Raw genomic sequence first — 18,542 nt, 5'->3', positions numbered from 1 at the left:
AATGATGCTGTGACTATTTTGTTATTTTACTTTTTTTTTTTTTTTTTTTTTTGCAAACCTCTTGAATGGGCTCTTTATTGTAACTCTCCCTTCCCAATTGAGCTCCCCACAGTGCCGTTGTATCTTTTTACAGCCCCTAACAACTCACACCAGTAACACAATTACCTCTAGATATTTATAACAAGAAATTACTTTTCTATTTTCTGCACTGCCTCCATCCCAAGAACCTTCTTCTTATGGAAAGATAGGGAAGGAATGGTGGAGGGCAAGTCTTGGAGACCCACATTGGGTTAAGTGAGAGAAGCGTCCCTCTGTTCCCTTTGTGAGTTGGTGAGTTGTTGGTACGTTTGGTTGGAAGCTGTGTTGCTGGTTAGGGAGTCTCGGGTTTGCTCTTTGGGTTTGGGAGAGCCAGAGAATAGAAGCCATTGTTCGCTGTCTGTAGGCTTTGTCGACCACGCTCACCCCCTCCTGTTCGTACTTTTTAAAGCAGTAAGGCGCGGTAGACAGCGTGTGTCACAGTACTGTAAAAGGGGGGAAGATCTAAACACCAAAAGGGAAGTTAATCACAATAAGTGAGGTTTGGGAGAAAAAGTTGGGCTTATCACTTGCAGAGTCCCAGGAGGACTGCAAGATAGATGGAGAATGGGACCCTGACCAACAAGATGTTGAGGAAACTGAAGGATAAAGGGGTAACCAGAGTTTGCTACGGGAGTCTTGGGACAGCTAAGGTGGTGAAAATCCTTACAGAAGGAAGGCCTATTGCCTACAGCCCTCCAAACTACTCCAACCTGTGGCCTCAGGCCCCAGGAAGTTCTTGGAGGTCCCCCACTTTTTTTTACCTTCAAACTTCAGGTAGTAGTCACCTTTCTTCCCCAGCTCTACTCTTTTCTCCACTGTTCCTCTAGTTTCCCATCCCCCTTTTCCTGGTTTTTGATGTTTTTTCAAAAGTAGGACCCCAACTCCTTAGATTCTCCAATTTTCCCAAGCCAGGCCAGAGCAGTCTTTCCCAAGGTGTAGGGATTTCTGTGGGAGTAGCCACTGGAAATATGGATGTAATGCAGAGTGATTGAGTCCTGATTGCACTGTTTTGTCCTGAGAGCCGGACTCAAAAAGTCCATCTACCTATGCTTTTGAGCCACAATTTCACCTGCCTTTCTCTCCCTCTGTTTTGTCTTAGGGGGAAGACTTTAACTAGGGGAGCGCAGATGTGTGAGGCCTTTTATTATAAGAGTGGACAGACATCACAGATTTCAGGCAAGTTCTGCAATGCTGCTTTGGGTTTCAAAACCTTAGAGTCAAACTATTTCAGAATGTTTCTTCACTATATAGTTCAAATGGAAGAAAAAAATTCAAAATCAGGTCACTGTTTCTCCGGATTAGAGGGTGAACTAAAGAATCTGGGATGAACGGATAGGATATATTGGAGTAGTTTATTCGAAGCCCAAAGGATAGATCTTGCATGTACTGGAGGGCAAAGCTAAATGACCCTAAGATCGCCCCAAGCGGTTGAGTGGATCAATTTCTTAAGCGTATTCCCCTGTACTGGCCCCAGGTCTTCCTCGGTGGGAGTTCAGGCCTACCTGGTGCAGCGGCCTAGTATTAACTCCTGTTTTCTTGCTAACAGAGCCCCATATTCGAGCCCCGTGGGATCCCGTGGCCCCCAGCCAGCGCCAGCATGCAGAACAGTAAGTGCCTCAGGTCCTTCGCGGACTTCAGGCTGGAGGCGCGGACCCGCGGGTCAGGGGAGGGCGCAGAGGCTCGCGGCGCAGTGCTGGCCAGGCAGCCTGCGGAAGGGAAGAGGCCCGAGACCTGCGCCGGTAGCCCGTGAGGGGAGGATGTTCACTCTGCTGTTCTAGATCCTGGAAGAGTAGGGGCTGGGCTCTTCAGAACAGCCCGCCGGAGTTTTGGAAGCTGCGGTAGAGAAACCCCATCCCCCCCAAATCCTGTAACTCACACCCCCTCCCCGCCCCTGCCCGGGCTCTGACCCCAGAGAGAGGGGCTGGGCTGAACAGGGCGGGGCGAAGGCTTCTCCTGGTGGCGCGACCAGAAGGAGGCCCCATTTAGGCTTAGCCAAGACTGAAAGTCTCCACCGACAGGGCGGGGTGGGGGGCTTCCCTCCCCTAGTCACTCTCAGTGCAGCTCCTCCCCTCTCTACCCCGGCCTGGGCCTAGGAGGGAAGGGGAGCCGAGCACCTAGGCTTGAGCCGGGTGGAGGTGGTAAACCGCGCCATGGAGCCGTTACAGGGTGCCCGCAAGAGCAGGGTTTACTGGGTCTGTAAAGAGGGTAGAGGCTACTCCCAGTAACTGGAGAAGTCCTGCCCTGGCAGCGGCAACTGCGTGGGTCTTGATCTTCCCAGGCCCGAAGTGCCTTTCAGTCCCCTGCTTTTGTGCCTGCCTTTTTTCCCTTGCCAGACCCCTGGGGCCCCCACCCACCTTCCTGCTTAGTCGGTAGGTGCTGGTATGCAGCTGGGCTATCTTAGATCTAGGACCTAGCGGCCTCGAGGCCCAGTGAAGCTAGGCCCAGTTGAGGTAGGATCAGTACGTGGTTTAAGGATACAACTGTACTGGGAGTGTGGGAGGCCTAGGTCTTCTAGCAACCTGCCCCTGTCTAAACGCAAAGACTTAAGACGCTCCCCAGTGCCTGAACCATCTCTTCTGGAGGCGCTGGTCGCCCCCTGGTGCCGCAGGGGATGCTGGGCGCGAAGCTCAGCAAAGGGCACAAAGGTGGCGGAGATTTGCTCTTGGAGCTCAGATTCCCCAGCCTCAAGCTCTAGGGTGGGCCCGGGCGCAAAGCCGTGAGCTTTTGCCGCTGCGGCCAGGCCGGCGGGCTCCGAGGGGCGCGGGGTCGCAGGACGGCCCGCAGGGCTTTGTGCTGCTAGTTCCCGGGTGTGCGCAAGGCGCGGAGCATCCAAATTGACACCATATGTTTTCTTATTAGATGCTTCGCGGTCGAATTCTAGGCGCATAATCATCGCCACTGGGCGAGAGCGCCAGCGGTCCCTAGGGAAGGGACACAATGATTGAGGCTTAACCTCTGAAGGGGAATTTAGAGTTACGCTTCCTCGCTGCCATTTCGATGCTGGCAGAGGCGCTCGGGCCTTGGAGTCTCCTGGGCAGGCACCCGCCGTCCGTGGCTACGGAGGTGGCAGGCACATTATTTTTGCAGTGGGGGAGAAGGAGGGAGGTCTAAGATTAGGCGAACTCACACTGCATTGGCATTCGTAGACTGGGAATTGCCTGGCTAGGCAGGAAGTTTGGGAAGTCTTGGTTTCTCTAGAGGGGACAGCCTTTCTTTTTACATAAAGGCTCCTTTTGCCCAGAGGTGGGCCTCAGCAGCTGGAGCGGTAGACAGGAGTGGGGAAGCAAAGGAAGGCAATAAAGGGAATTTAGTGGAAACCGGAAGCACAGGCTAGGCCTTGTTGGAGAAGCGGTGTCCCATCAATGTCCCGGCCTGCGCTTGCCCGGGCCGGAACCCAGATCTCCCAAACGCCTGTCACTTCTCATAGAGTTGAGTCTCCAACCCCCCCTCAGTGACCAACCCCCCCAGTCCGGAGCCTTGGGCTATCCTGAAAACGCGGCTCCCCTCGAAGGGGAAATGAGTGCAGTTCAATCTCGTCTGAGTGATCTACAAATAGGGACGGAAAGGGTCGTTTTATCACGGTCCCGTTTGTCGTGACGATGCAATTTCCCGGAGCGGAGCACTGTCACAAAGTGACAAGGCTGCCACAAGCGCCCCGACTGATCTTTTCAATTAGCCTTCCATGCATGATCCGGAGCGACTTCCGCCTATTTCCAGAAATTAAGCTCAAACTTGACGTGCAGCTAGTTTTATTTTAAAGACAAATGTCAGAGAGGCTCATCATATTTTCCCCCCTCTTCTATATTTGGAGCTTATTTATTGCTAAGAAGCTCAGGCTCCTGGAGTCAATTTATCAGGAGGCTCCAAGGAGAAGAGAGAAGAGAGAAGAGAAGAGCCGAGCAGGGAGCCACATCTTCTCCTGGGAGGGCTGCACTCTAGAGTCGGGGCTGCAGGTTGGAGATTTTTAAGGAAGTGGAAATTGGGGTTTGGCTTTTATTTTCGAGTCTGTGGTTTCTGAGGAGAGGGCTACAGAAAAGGTGCTCTCTTCCTCGCCCCATTCTCTAAGATCAGACAATGGGATGAGGTTGTGAGATACCAGATAAAGGAAGGCTGGGGGACACTGATGTGGTCTTTTTCTTTTCTGTTTTTCATTTTTGGCTAATATGTTTTCTCGGCTGAGGGGAGGGCGGAGTCCAGCAGCTGAAGGAAAGCGAGCAGTAGCGGGTGCGAAGACTGCGGGCTCTCCGGCCTCACTTGCGGCAGGTGGAGCACTCTGCTTGGAGCCAAGCAGGGGTTCTGACCCTCTAGCCTGCTGTGGAGGCGTGGAGACCTAGGTTGGGGTTCACTAGCCCCAGATTTGTCGTTCTGGGTTTTCTCCACTCCTCTCCTTCCCCATCTATTAAAACAAAACAAAACAATACAATACAAACCCCGGTGCTGTGCCGCGCCTTCGCCAGAGTTTAGATCGTGACGCAAACGTTTCTGGGAGCGCTGCAGGGCTGTAAGGATCCCTGTTCCAACACTGCAGAGACCTTAGAGGTTCAGTCTAGGCTCTGTAGAATCCACGGTTTGTGATGACACTCAGAGGGAGTCTTTAGGAGGAGATTTTTAGAGCTAGCTGTTTGCACCTTGTGGGTTCAGAGGCTGGCTGAAGTGTTTATCAAGTGGGGCAGTGGGCTGGGAGTGTTGATGGGATGGGGTCGGTAGTGGGGTACATGTGTTCTTGTCTGTTGATATGTGTCTGATCCTTCAGCAATCCCGTGGGAAGGAATAGATTGTATTTTGGACTGGCCTGCCTACTGTCCTGCATGGCTGGTGGTCCTGTTGTTGGTGGTTTCTTTGATGAGTATCAAGGACCTGACATCTGAGATTGGCATGGTTTGGCAGGGAACTGAGGATGCATTGTGGTTGTCGTCTTCTTCTTCTTTCCTTCCTTCCTTCCTTTCTTCCTTCCTCCCTCCCTTCCTCCCTCCCTTCCCTCCTTCCTTCCCTCATTCCTTCCTCTTTCCTCCTTCTTCTCTCTTCCTCTCCCCACTCCTTTTTCTTCTCCTTCCTGCCCTTCCTCCTCTTTTCTCTCCTCTCCTTTCTTTTCCTCTCCACTCCTCTCCCTTTCTTCAGGTCACAGCGGAGTGAATCAGCTCGGTGGTGTCTTTGTCAACGGGCGGCCACTGCCGGACTCCACCCGGCAGAAGATCGTAGAGCTAGCTCACAGCGGGGCCCGGCCGTGCGACATTTCCCGAATTCTGCAGGTGATCCTCCCGGCGCCGCCCCACTAGCCGCCCCCGCGGCCCTCCACTCTCAGCGCCCTTTCTTCATTTCTAACTGTAAACACTGCTAATTATGGAACCCCACCCTCACCCACCCCGGTCCCCACCCCACTCCCCTACCTTCCCTCTTTCCCCTCTCCTTCCACCATCCTTCCCTATCTCTTTCAACCTGAGACAGTTACATAAGTTAATCCATCTGCTTAAGAAAAAAAAAATTGTGTGTGAAATTTTTTTAAAAAACCTCTTATCATTTGGTGAGGACATTTATTGTGGTAACAGTTTATGAACTGTAATGAGCTGAGTTACATAAACTGGCATAATTTCATTCCCCTCTCCCTATCCCATGCTTACCTGGGGCTTTAAGATATTTGATTGCATTCTTCATGTTTATGAAGAATATATAGATTTAAATGACAAATGCCATTTACCCCTCCTTAACTCATATTTGCTCAGTTGAGCAAATTTTCAAGGAAAAAAAAAAGTAAAAATTCTGCTCATTTCCCCTTTTGCTCTTTAAAACATAAAAACCACTTTTAAAGCAAGATCAGCAAACACACAAAAAAAGCAAATTGACTTCCGTTTTGATGCATCTTCAGGCAGTGTTTAGGAAAACAGTTTTTTTTTTAATTAAAAATGAGTTCAAAATGTTTGCAAGTATCATCATATTTGTAGTTTTTAGGGCTACAAATGTAATTTTAAGAAAAAAAAAGCTCTCTACAGTAAGTTCTCGTACCATTGAAGGTATATTTTTGTGTTATAGACCCATGCAGATGCAAAAGTCCAAGTGCTGGACAATCAAAACGTAAGCTTGTCATTGTTTAATGCATACTTAAACAATTTTATTTTTGTCTTGAAATTATTAATAATGTGGTTTTCTGTCCACTTCCCCTATGCAGGTATCCAACGGATGTGTGAGTAAAATTCTGGGCAGGTATTACGAGACTGGCTCCATCAGACCCAGGGCAATCGGTGGTAGTAAACCGAGAGTAGCGACTCCAGAAGTTGTAAGCAAAATAGCCCAGTATAAGCGGGAGTGCCCGTCCATCTTTGCTTGGGAAATCCGAGACAGATTATTGTCCGAGGGGGTCTGTACCAACGATAACATACCAAGTGTAAGTTCAATGAGAACATTTATCTTACCTGCCCTAAGCTCCACACTCTCCTCTTTGGCATCTCGATCTTTACTTTTTTTCACTCTCTTCCCTCTCAGTGTCTCTCTTTCAATGTCTCTTCCCTGATTGACACACATCTCCTCTGTACCTGGGGATATTAAGTGGAGTGCCCTGACTTTTTTTTTTCTTTTTTCTTTTTTCTTTTTTGACTGTCTGGAAAATGGGAGTCAAGTGTGAGGAGTTGTTCACTTCATTTGCATGCTGTAAACCCTAGGGTAGAGGCGCTGGGGAAGGGCATTTGAATCAACAAGGAAAACAAAAAACAGATTCTAATTTCCTCCAAACATACCTGCCTGAACCCTCTTTCAGATGTTATACATCCATTTCTGCTCCAATATAAAACCAATAAAATGAAAGAAATCTCCAACCAAGTCTAAACCTTTCACTGGGAAGTCTTTAAACAAAACAAAGTAATTGTATGAATTAGGATATCAGAGACACCTGGCTAAGGTGAAGGCTTCTACTCCCCAAGTCCCCCAACTCTCAACCAAACTCAATTTCCATAACCAAAATGATGGCTATTCATCTTTACCAGATGTAGGTGTAAATTCGCTCACTATGGTAGAGAGGCTGAGAGCTTTTTAATGTGTTGAGGGTTATTGTTTAAAACTGTGGGAGAACTGAGATGGTACTTAAGACAGGGTGACTGTGTCTTCAAGAGACCCTACAATTTGATTTGATTTTGCTTTGATTTGCAGGTATCATCAATAAACAGAGTTCTTCGCAACCTGGCTAGCGAAAAGCAACAGATGGGCGCAGACGGCATGTATGATAAACTAAGGATGTTGAATGGGCAGACCGGAAGCTGGGGCACCCGCCCGGGTTGGTATCCTGGGACTTCCGTGCCAGGGCAACCTACGCAAGGTAAAACCCAAGTAGCCATTCTCCAAACCCCATAAGTGCAACCCCTTCTTGCCCATTCTCTTCTCCCCAAACCTTTTCCTCCTCTGGGCTTCTGTGTTTGAGGAATGCAGTGGAAGACTGGATTCCAAGGTCTGGGACATATCAAATTGCATTGTATGTAGGTGGTGTTTGTTGAACCATCTTGTTGGCCTGAGAATATGAGGTTATGTATGTCAAGAGTAGTATGAAGTTGGTGCGTGTGTGTATGTGCAAGCACGCACAGGTGTCCTTGTGGGTAGGAGTATGTGTGTGCGTGTAAGCTCAAGGCACTGTGTCCTATTCAAATTTGACATTAAAATGCACAGGAAGCCCCCTTGCTGTAAAAGTGTGACAAGTTAACACACTGACAGACTGTGAGGTAAATAGTTGTATCATTTTGTTTTTTACTGCAGTTGACAAATTATGTGACTATGAGTAAGGTGCATATAATAAGGTGAGCAGGGAGATGCTGGGCCCCGTGGAGGAAGAGAGGACAGGCATAGGCAATGGTGGTCTCCCAGTTAAAACAAGCCACCCTTCTTGCTCTTCCCCTCTTCACCCATTTGGGCCCCCTGTTCTCACTCTGTGGGTGGCGATTGTTTACAAGTGGTGGGGTGAGAAGACTTTAGGGTTCCCGGAATGCCTCCTGGATTGGGAGGAGAGGTGGGAGCTGGAACGTCCCAGGATCTGTGAGAACCGATGAAGGAAGAGGGGCGGGTGGGAAAGGGGGTCGGCTGGCTTTCCTCTTCCCCCCACACACCGAGGTAGTTTGGTCAAGACTAGGAAACAGTTTACTCCGAAGATTAATCGGTATTTGTTGTCCTTGTGACAAGGAGATAATATGCAGGATAATGGGACGTGGCGTCTCACTCCCGGGAGCACAACGGAGCCTGGGGGCTCAGGGCCAGGGGCGGTCGCGCAGGGACCCAGACTGGGTTGCCGGCGCGTCCGTGCACTCTCGGACGAGCTTCGGGTGCCCTGTGTCTCTCCCGAGCCGGGCTAGGGAAGGGAAAATCGGTAACAGTATGCGAAATATCTGGTACAAAGGATGCTTCTGTCACTCGCAAGAATTTGTTATGGGAACAATCCTGTCGCTCTGTAATTGCTCATTAGAGAACGTTTTGTTTCTCATTAAGGCGACATGAATAAGCGTCTAGTTGAAGGAGACAGCTGTAGAAATGTTCCACAAGAGACCTCTGGACACGATTCGGCACCAATTGCCAATTAGACATGTCAGTTTTAAGAGCAGAAAACAATATAGGACGGACACTGGGAAGATAGGGAGCAGGGCGCTCGCTTCTTGTTTCCCAGCGCGGTGGCTTGGCCGCTCGAGGCCTCCTGACGCGCGGGGCCTGGCTCCCTTGGGGGACCCCTCCCGCATGGGCCTCGAACCCATGGTCTCCGGGAGTGCAGCACGCACGCTGGTCCAGGCCCCCTTCCGCCTCCAGTGAGACTAGCCAGTGACCTGGCTGAGTGTAGACAACCCCACCCCTGCCTGACCTTTGGAACTGTAGGATTCCCACGTGCACACACTGGACACACCCAAGCAATGCTCTTCGCTCTCCCTACGGTCCAGCCCTCTCTCCCCAGTAATCTGAAGTCCTTCTGGCCCCTCCCTCGCCTAGATTCTGGCAGACTTGGTCCAAGATGTCTTGGGAGGGCGCTGGGCCCAAGGGGCCCAGGCCTGGAAGGGCAGAGCCTCAAACCTCCACTCTGGCCTAGCACGAGGGATCGTGTTTACTTGGGGCACATGGAATGAGCCCCTCTCCCAGACAGAAGCCAAGGGCAGCAGCTTCCATAGAGGTGGCGCCTGATTAGGCAGATTTTCGTCCCAGTAGTAGGGCAGGAAGTGAGAACCTAACTACCAGGGCCTGGTAGTGACGCTTGGATTGGAGGCGGCGATAGTTTAGGAGTTCTTTAACTTTTAGGCGTCTAGTTGCTAGAGAATTCCGGGTTGTCAACTGCCAACCCCAACCCACTTCTAAAAAAAAAAATGAAAAGAAAAGAAAGAAAAAAAACACCCCCCCCAACCAACCCACTCGTGCATTTTCTCCTAGGCTACCTGCCACGGTCCCGCTCAGTGGGGAGGACGCGTGGTGCTAACCGAGCTTAACCGTGTCGTGGATGCCGGGGGCCGGGCACGGGTGGCGAGCTTCTGATCACATTCCCGGGGAAATCCTCCCGCCTTTTGGCGCTAAGAGGGCCCCCCTCCTTCCCTGGTCCCCTTTCCCAGTCCGGGAAGCTGTTCTTGGGTTTAAAAGAGTCCATTACTCCAAAAGCATAAGGCGAGGTTAGGTCTCAGAGGGAGACAAATATGGTTTCCATCTGATCAACGCCATGCGGCTGTGAATAAAATCGTGACGACGTGGGCTGACAACAACAAGATACAACTCTATCCAGACCCAATTCTCCAGCGATTTGGTGGTTTTAGGGATCACGGAGACAGTGTCTTATCTCCTCCCCTCACCCCCCTCCCCAATACCCAAGCCCTCTATAGGATTTAGTCAGTCTCTCTTTCAACAGATGCTACAATGTTTTGATCCGCGCTCCAGAGCTGAAAAGGTGCCGCAACCGGGTTGCTATCTTTTCTTGCTTGTTTTCCGCCTCACTGATTAAGACACTAAGAAACTAAGGAATGATTTTATTTCCCAGCGTCTCCCACCCCCCTCTCCTTCTTCCAGGAAACAAATCCTATCCCCAGCGTCAGATGGTCCTGGGGCTGGGATAATGGGAGGCGCTTTCACTCGCCTTCTCACGGATTAGGCTGGAAGGTGGACGGCGCCCATTGAAGGCCCCTTCTTTGCGCGGCTCCGAGGGGGCTCCTTTTAAAGAAGATATCTTAATTGTCCGCCACTTACGTCTATCATGTGGGAAATTCAAAATCCAACTTCTAGCTTTATTTTGTTAAAAGGTTTAAGGGTAAAAGTAAATCCACTAAATGAAAAAAAAAAAAAAAAAAAAAAAGGCTCCCAATCTGAGTGACCACTTTGTCACTGCTGGACTAAAAGAGTTGCTACTTTTAAAGTAGCAAAAGCTCCATCTGCGCCTTCACAGAGGAATCTTGCAGCCCTGGCGTTCCTCTGGCTGGCTTCTAATTCCACTTTTTTTTTTCTTTTTCTTTTTTAAGGTTCAAAATCGAGTTCCCCTAACCCGGTTGACTTCTCCCCTTAGAGGTCAGGCTGTAGGCGCATATCAGCGAAAGAGGGGCCCTGCAAGTGTAAGAGTGTATGAGCCCCGGAAGGAGAGAGAGAGAGAGAGAGAGAGAGAGAGAGAGAGAGAGGGGGGGGGGGGAGAGAATGAATATATATGTGAATATGAATGAATGTGAGAATGAATGAATGTGAGAATGAATGAATGTGAATATCAAGTTCCATGCTTTAAAAATCAGGAGGATGTCAGAGAAGCAGAGTGAAGCAGAGCACGCTGTCTGCAGGGGTCTTCTGAGGGAGACCCTGGCAGCTTTGTTTAATTGGCAAGATCTAATGTGCTAGAAAAGGGACTAGGGTGGGGCCTCCACCGATGGGCCTGTCTAGTTGGTCAGAAAGGGCTGTTTCTAGTCTTCCTGGTTCAGCGAACCCAAAAATAATGGCGGCGGGGCGGGGGGCGCTCTTCACTTCTGAAAAGCGCTTCGAAAACTCTCAGACACTTGGGCGCGAGAGCCTCGCATTGTTTACTAATACAGTCTCCCTCCATTATCTTCCTTTTCCTCCTTTTCTCCCTGTCTTGTCTGTTTTCCCTCTCAGCATTCTTTTCTGACCTTTCTTCTTATACTTTTCTGGGCTCATTTCTTTCGAGCCCTTTCTCCCTCCATCTCCCTCTATTCCTCCCCACCCTCCAGTTCCCTCTCCCACCCCGCCCTCTGGTCTTCCTCCTCCGCCTTCCCGCCACCCCCCACCCGGCTGTGGTCCGCAGCCACCCTCCCTGCCTCTCTCCATTCCCTGCCCTGGCCCCCCATCCACCCTCCATCCCCCCAGCCAAGCGCCCTAAATAGCACCGAGGCGCCCGTTCTTCGGACAGTGATTAATGATAGCAGAGCAGAGGGGTTAACACACTTCGCTGAAAAGTCTGTTGACTGGGCTTCTTGTAACACAATGTGGCCCGCTGCACGCCTCAAGAGAATCCTTTTGTTGTCCGTGCTCATTGTGGCCTCAAAATTCTGCCCACGAAAGTTTGCCAACGCTCCTGCCCCAGGAGTTTAATAGTTTCCCTTACTCACGGGGCATTGTGTGGCGCTGAAAAGCAGCCCCTCGCTATTCAAGTGTTGGTGGTCATCTCAATAGATCTCCAAGGGCCCATATGGTGGCCAGTGCCGATGAATCCGCCTGTTTAAATGGGGGAGAAAGTTGGGGTTTTAAAACATTTCAAAGTTCCTGAAAAGATCCCACTAGATCCTGTCACAATTCCCTGAACTCTTTGAAGGCACTGCCTATTGTCTCCAGGTTATAAATGATATTCCTGGCCAAGTCGATTCCCACCAAGGCCTCCCACCCCGCCCACCCCTGCAACTGGCCAAGTTTCTAGGATCAGGAGCTGGCAGCCCCTATTAGTATCCCTCAGGGTCCTCAGGAATCAAGATCGAGGACCTAGCCTACAATGGCCCCAGAGGCCCAAACAGGGCCTGAGTCCCTCCCTTCACACAGGATGTGACCTCACAGGCAAGGTGCAAGGCAGAGACATCTAGCCCAAGTGCACATCTCACCATCCAAGCAGCAAGGGAAAACAATAAAACTTTCCCCTGTTTAATGATAGAAATTACATTAAAAGTGGTGGAAATGCCCTAATTAAAAATGTACCACTTAAATGATATGCCAAGGTTTCAGCTGCAGCATAGCATATTTAGCTAGTTAGTGAACTCGCTACTATTTCTTTTTTAAAATTACACGTTAAAAATTTAAAAGAAATCTTACTTTTCTCTGGTGCAACACATTACAAAGAATGGACAGTCCTTTTATCTAAATATAAAATTCCATTTTCAGCAATTATAGCCTGTTCTTGGTGATGATATAATTACAGCTGTGCTCGTAATAGGTGTCAAGGCGAAGCGCACTCATACAATAGTTGAATAAAACTGCAGAACAATGCGAGCACTTCTAAATTCACAACCTTTAAAATGAAATTGACTGTGCAGAATTCAAATAAAAACTAGATAAATATTTTTTTAAAAAGATTACAAGCTTGGTTTGGTTTCTTAATAGCATTTTCTACAAACCTATCAACATCTAATTGATTAGATAGGAATTACTGATTATAGATCAGCTGAAATCTTGAACATCACTCTTCTATTTTCCCAACACAGCCATAGGTAAATACATTCTGTAGGGAAAGGGAGCTGGGTGAGACATTTGGGGAGTAGGGTTATTTATGAAAGATCATTTTGATTGGAAACTTTAGTACTCATTTTATCAAAGAACTGCTATTTAGCTTGTATATTGTCTATCTCAGCTTGGTAAAAACAGAGAGAAAGGAAATAGTAGTCAGGTAATCAGTGTTGTTCAGGTAATTCATTAAAAGAAGCCTGACAGTTAGCTTAGAAATGTTTTGTGGGGACTTTGGAGTTTCTGACTATATATCAGGCCCCTTTTGGAAGGTAGCTGTGTCCACCACTGTGCTACCAATGCTGCTGACCCCTTTTGGAAGCTCCAAATTTTTCATATCTTTCTATTCTTTTTGTTCCAGATGGCTGCCAGCAACAGGAAGGAGGGGGAGAGAATACCAACTCCATCAGTTCCAATGGAGAAGATTCAGATGAGGCTCAAATGCGACTTCAGCTGAAGCGGAAGCTGCAAAGAAATAGAACATCCTTTACCCAAGAGCAGATTGAGGCCCTGGAGAAAGGTGATGGGATTTTTCAAAGTAGAGAAACAGTAAATCAAAGTAAATGCCACATCTTCAGTACAAAGAGCTAAATTTAGCCAGGGCCCTTTGCATAGAGGACTGAAAAGGTTTCTTTTTTCTTTCTGTCTTTTTTTCTTCCTCTGGGCATCTTTTCAGTGTGTGTGTGTGTGTGTGTGTGCGCGCGCGTGCATGTGCACGTGTGTGTTTTCTTTCTTCTTTTCATCTACAAATAATCCAAAGACTAAAAGTCTGACTTATAAAAGAAAAATGATGATTTGGCTATTTCAGGACACAGAAGGGTCACTGAATATCTTTTTTTTTTTTTTCATTGAATATCTTTACAGAGAAAATTTAACTTAGTTCTGGTGGGAAAGTCCTTCCAAGTCCGGTCAACACAAATAGGCAAAAGAAATTGGTTAGAGGTGACAGGAGGGGGGAGGCAGGAATCAGCTTGATCCTGGGCTTGGTTCACATGTTTTGTGTAGTTCTGGCCCAACATATAAAATCAACTTACTCTTTCAGAGTTTGAGAGAACCCATTATCCAGATGTGTTTGCCCGGGAAAGACTAGCAGCCAAAATAGATCTACCTGAAGCAAGAATACAGGTACCCAGCAACTATGTGGTTTCAAAGTTTGTGATTCATCCCATATACTTTTTTTGGAGACAAAGATACTTCAAAGGAGTGCCATTAATTTATGTAAATAGTAACAGGTTCAGTCTGCTGCCATGTGGTTGGGGAAGGGTGGTTGTGGAGGTGCCAACCATGGGGTTGGGCTGGGAGCAGGCACTGGGCTAACTTGCTCCATCCCATGTCCAGGTATGGTTTTCTAATCGACGGGCCAAATGGAGAAGAGAGGAAAAACTGAGGAATCAGAGAAGACAGGCCAGCAACACCCCTAGTCATATTCCCATCAGCAGTAGTTTCAGCACCAGTGTCTACCAACCAATTCCACAACCCACCACACCTGGTAACTTGAAATACTAATGCTCCAAAAATGTGTCTAATCCTGTTTACTGTGGGCTCTGGCTCTCACCAGGGTGATCTGCTGTTTCTCTCTCCCTGCAGTTTCCTCCTTCACATCTGGCTCTATGTTGGGCCGAACAGACACTGCCCTCACCAACACATACAGCGCTCTGCCACCCATGCCCAGCTTCACCATGGCAAATAACCTGCCTATGCAAGTAAGTGAGGCTGGCTGCTTTCTTTAAGGGGCCCAGCAGAGGTTGGGAATGGGTTAAGGCTTGCTACCTCATCAGCTGTCTGCACCCTTGGGAGCCTTTCTCATGACAGTCATCAGCTTGACCAGTCAAGTCTGAGACAGTCAATCCAATCTCTTTTAGTTGATTGATTGATTGATTGATTCATGCCTTTAAAAAACACAAGCAAAACGCCTAACCTGTTCAGTCAAGTTAATCTGCCTTTTAACATCATGTTAGCTTGATAATGTTGGGTGGTAGTGAGGCATGTTTGGGTGCCTGTGAAACCTGCATAATACTGAAATATTATGAAATAGTAAGGGGTTAATATTCATAAAATTTGGGTTTATACCAATGTGCTCATATTAATAAACATGGTATGTGTATATGCATTTTGGACATGATGTAGGGTATATGTGATAAACTAGTTAGGAAGAAAAAAATGGATTAGAAATGGGATTCACATTTACACAGTGAGATAGACTTCATATGGTGGAAAAGTTAGTTTTCTTTCTACATCTTACAAATAAAAAAATAATAGGAAGCATTTGCTGAAGATGGTGTGTGTCTTGGCTGTTAATTTTGTGACAAGTTTGTGGCACTCCTAGCTGCTTGGAAAGCTTGATGCAATTCATGTGGTATAATAACCCACTCCCGTTGTTAATTCTGTCCCAAGTATTTACCAGTCCCTATATTGCTAGGCCCTCTACAAGGTTAGATCTTTCTAATGTAAGTTGTATAAGGCAAGTGAGGTGTACTAAATCTTTGTTGCTGGATGGATTCTTGATGGGAGGAATAAAACAAATCTGTCTTCTGGTGGGCCTTCTACAGCGGCTTTCCAAGGTCTTGTTTGTGCAACAATTAGAGATGCCTGATGGTGTGAGATTGGCCAGCAAGAGCCCCTGCTGGAAACAGTTCTGGGGTTATACAGATTGTTTATTCTCCACTGAACATCTTTTGCTGGATTTCAAATCCAAATAACAACAACTAAATGTCTGACAGTCTTCAGACTAATAGAGGAGCAGCTAGATAAGCAACTTCAGAGGAATTATTCACATGTTTATTTTTATTGCATCTGGCTATTATTGGCCATAGTGCAATTGATGTAAATTAAGGGATTAACAGCCCATTAGTTGGTGTTGCTTTAACTGCCTTGGAATTTTCCAGAAGTCAGGTTGCCTAAGGGAAGTGATTGTAGGAATTAGAAACAAATGCAAGATGGAATTCTGGCAGGGCCCTCAAGGCCTGTTTGCCTCTTTGAACTTGATGTTAGCAGTCATCATCTGACTTTAATAAGGCCACAGAGTGTCTGGTTCAGTTTTATATATTGTAGCAACATCCAGGTTTCTGTGAAGATAACAAAATGTGTATATGAGAAAGCAATTAGAAACTATTAAATAGATAGTGCTATTACATTAGAGTTGTTCCCTCATACAGACTAACATGAGGTCAATTTATTTCAAATATTGACTTTTAAAAATCATGCATTTATGAGGCATAATACTGTTTAGACAAGAATGTTTTTTGAATTTTGGAGCGTGTGTGTGTGTGGGGGGGCAGTCTAGTTCTGTCAGATGAATAGATGTTCGTCTCGTTGACCAAAATCCTCAGCCATTTTGCAAAGGTGGGTATTTTCTTCTGAACTTTCTCTGATGTGTCACCCTCTCTGAGAATGTGGCATGGAATGTCCAGCAGCGCTTCTGTTTGCAGAGCAGAATAGTTCTATCATCTCTCTTGTTGCTGACATAATGCTTCTATTAATTCATCCCAACTTTGCTGTCCTGGAATAGCCCCCCAAAGCTCAAGAGGGGTCTTGTTCCAACTCTGCATATTTCTTAGTTAGGAGAAAGGGCTAGCTCCTCAACACTACCATTTGGGAGGGTAGCAACACACTTTGGATACAACTCAATCAGGGCTCTTGGATTCATTAGGAAGTCACAGTTAATTTTCAGGATGGGGATGTGTTATACTTACCTGACACTTCTGACTGCTTTAACCTGAGGTCATCCTGAATCTGCTTCTTCAAAGACTATTGAATCCCAGGAGTCTAGCTGTGAAAGGTTGCAACGTCCCTATGACAAACTTCGCTGGGAGTTTCTCCCTCTGCTCTCTGCCCCAAAGCTTGGGATGTGGAATTTGGGGGTTCACAGAGTTCCCCAATAGATACAGACTTGCAGGAAGAAAGGATGTGCTTAAGTGGAAGTCCTCATGCTGTGGGTTCTCTAAAGATGCCATCAGAGGTAAAAGACAAACATGGACAAAAGTCCTATCACTGAATAGGTAATGCCAACTGCTTGGCTGGACAGGTGTCTGCATTTATGGTGCTCTAGAAGTTTGATGAACAGGTGCTTTATTCTGGCTGTGGCCAGTGGAAAACCAACCTTGGATCTCTCATATGGAAGTTTACATGAAGGCATTTTCAATGACCAGACTTCTTGGCAGAGTTCCTGGGGAGTAGGGAGCCTGGGAATGTGACTGGGTTTCTTAGTAACCATGGGTTTGTCTTTCTCTTCTCAGCCCCCAGTCCCCAGCCAGACCTCCTCGTACTCCTGCATGCTGCCCACCAGCCCTTCGGTGAACGGGCGGAGTTATGACACCTACACACCCCCTCACATGCAGACACACATGAACAGTCAGCCCATGGGCACCTCAGGCACCACTTCAACAGGTGAGCCAGCCTTCGCCCTCTGCCGGCTGCAGCGGCGGCCTGTACAGCTGATCTCCACGTGCTGCAGTCAAAGTTTACCTAAAAAGAACCTCCTAGCTTGTGTCAGGGTGTGTTCAACTCTTCTCTACCCCTGTCTCCTGGGAAAGTGGACTCAAAAGGAAAATTTAGTCAGGCTAGTTAGTAACTTAACACTGTATAGACAAAAACGTAGTCTTTCCTGAAAAACAGAAGTTGTGTATGAAGACAAGGCCTGAGAGTTTCAGCTTTCTGAGGACAGGTTTTAGCCAAAGGTGTTATGGTGAGGGCCCAATGAGCCGCACTCTGGGTGCTTTCTGGATCACTTCTGCATCTCCCAGTTCCTCCGTGCCTTCCACTGCAACTAGGAAGTACCACAGTAGTCTTCCAGAGATGCTTTTCTAGGTCAAGTTCTATACATACGTATCTGCAGAATCTTTTTCTTTTCTTTTGGGTTAGGGGGATTAGGATTCAGTATGTGTATACAACTTTTCCAGTTTCTGAAGGCATGGCTTTTGTTTGTTCAAATATGTTTTTAAGTACAGTAAAAAAGTTAGAAAGTCGTATAGATCTAAAAAACCCTATAAATTCATACTGCATGCTTATGTCTGGAGAATAGCCACAATGTCTATTTCTTTCATCCGTTTCTAGGACTCATTTCCCCTGGGGTGTCAGTTCCAGTTCAAGTTCCTGGAAGTGAACCTGATATGTCTCAATATTGGCCAAGATTACAGTAAAAAAAAAAAAAAAAAAAAGGAAATTGTGTTAATTCAGTCACTGACTATGTGGACACAACAGTCGAACATTCAGGAAAGAAAGAAAGATGTCTGTTAGAAGCACTTCATTCTGCAACTGTGTCCTGTTTTGGACTTCTGGGGAATGGACTTGAAACAAGGACCTTTGCATATGGAAGGCACAATATCAGTTGGAACAAATCTTCATTTTGGTATCCAAACTTTTATTCATTTTGGTGTATTATTTGTAAATGGGCATTTGTATGTTATAATGAAAAAAGAACAACGTAGACTGGATGGATGTTTGATCTGTGTTGGTCATGAAGTTGTTTAAAGAAAAAAAAAAAAGGAAACCATGGTCAACAAGATTTGCCACGAATTTAAGAGTTTTATCAAGATATATCGAATACTTCTACCCATCTGTTCATAGTTTATGGACTGATGTTCCAAGTTTGTATCATTCCTTTGCATATAATTAAACCTGGAACAACATGCACTAGATTTATGTAAGAAATATCTGTTGGTTTTCCAAAGGTTGTTAACGGATAAAGTTTATGTGCAAAAAAGGGTAAGATATAAATTCAAGGAAGAAAAAAGTTGATAGCTAAAAGGTAGAGTGTGTCTTCGATATAATCCAATTTGTTTTATGTCTAAATGTAAGTATTTGTCTTCCCTAGAAATCCTCAGAATGAT

General features: G+C 46.9%; 1 protein-coding gene across 7 annotated transcripts; it reads left to right on the top strand.

Annotated features, from left to right (window-relative positions):
- Nucleotides 1-1,205: 1,205 nt before the first annotated feature.
- On the top strand, nt 1,206-17,852 carry Pax6 (paired box 6). Of its 7 annotated transcripts, XM_076844299.2 has the most exons (12): nt 1,206-1,254; nt 1,625-1,685; nt 4,259-4,398; nt 5,197-5,327; nt 6,242-6,457; nt 7,216-7,381; nt 13,076-13,234; nt 13,757-13,839; nt 14,053-14,203; nt 14,302-14,417; nt 16,950-17,100; nt 17,767-17,852. In XM_076844299.2, exons 1-12 carry the CDS (start codon nt 1,206-1,208, stop codon nt 17,850-17,852), a joined length of 1,509 nt encoding a protein of 502 aa, XP_076700414.2. The 7 variants fall into 7 exon arrangements, with proteins under 7 accessions (XP_076700414.2, XP_076700419.1, XP_076700417.1 ...); XM_076844304.1 differs by lacking the exons at nt 1,206-1,254; nt 4,259-4,398 and adding an exon at nt 6,106-6,147 and having other exon boundaries at nt 1,676-1,685; nt 6,242-6,256; XM_076844302.1 differs by lacking the exons at nt 1,206-1,254; nt 4,259-4,398 and adding an exon at nt 6,106-6,147 and having other exon boundaries at nt 1,676-1,685; nt 6,242-6,349.
- The last annotated feature ends 690 nt before the right edge of the window (nt 17,853-18,542 follow it).

Source organism: Callospermophilus lateralis, chromosome 2 (genome assembly GCF_048772815.1).
Source record: "Callospermophilus lateralis isolate mCalLat2 chromosome 2, mCalLat2.hap1, whole genome shotgun sequence".
In the NCBI taxonomy this organism is placed as follows: Eukaryota; Metazoa; Chordata; class Mammalia; order Rodentia; family Sciuridae; genus Callospermophilus; species Callospermophilus lateralis.
The sequence above is the reverse complement of the archived record's forward strand: the minus strand, read 5'-3'. Positions and strand labels throughout refer to the sequence as shown.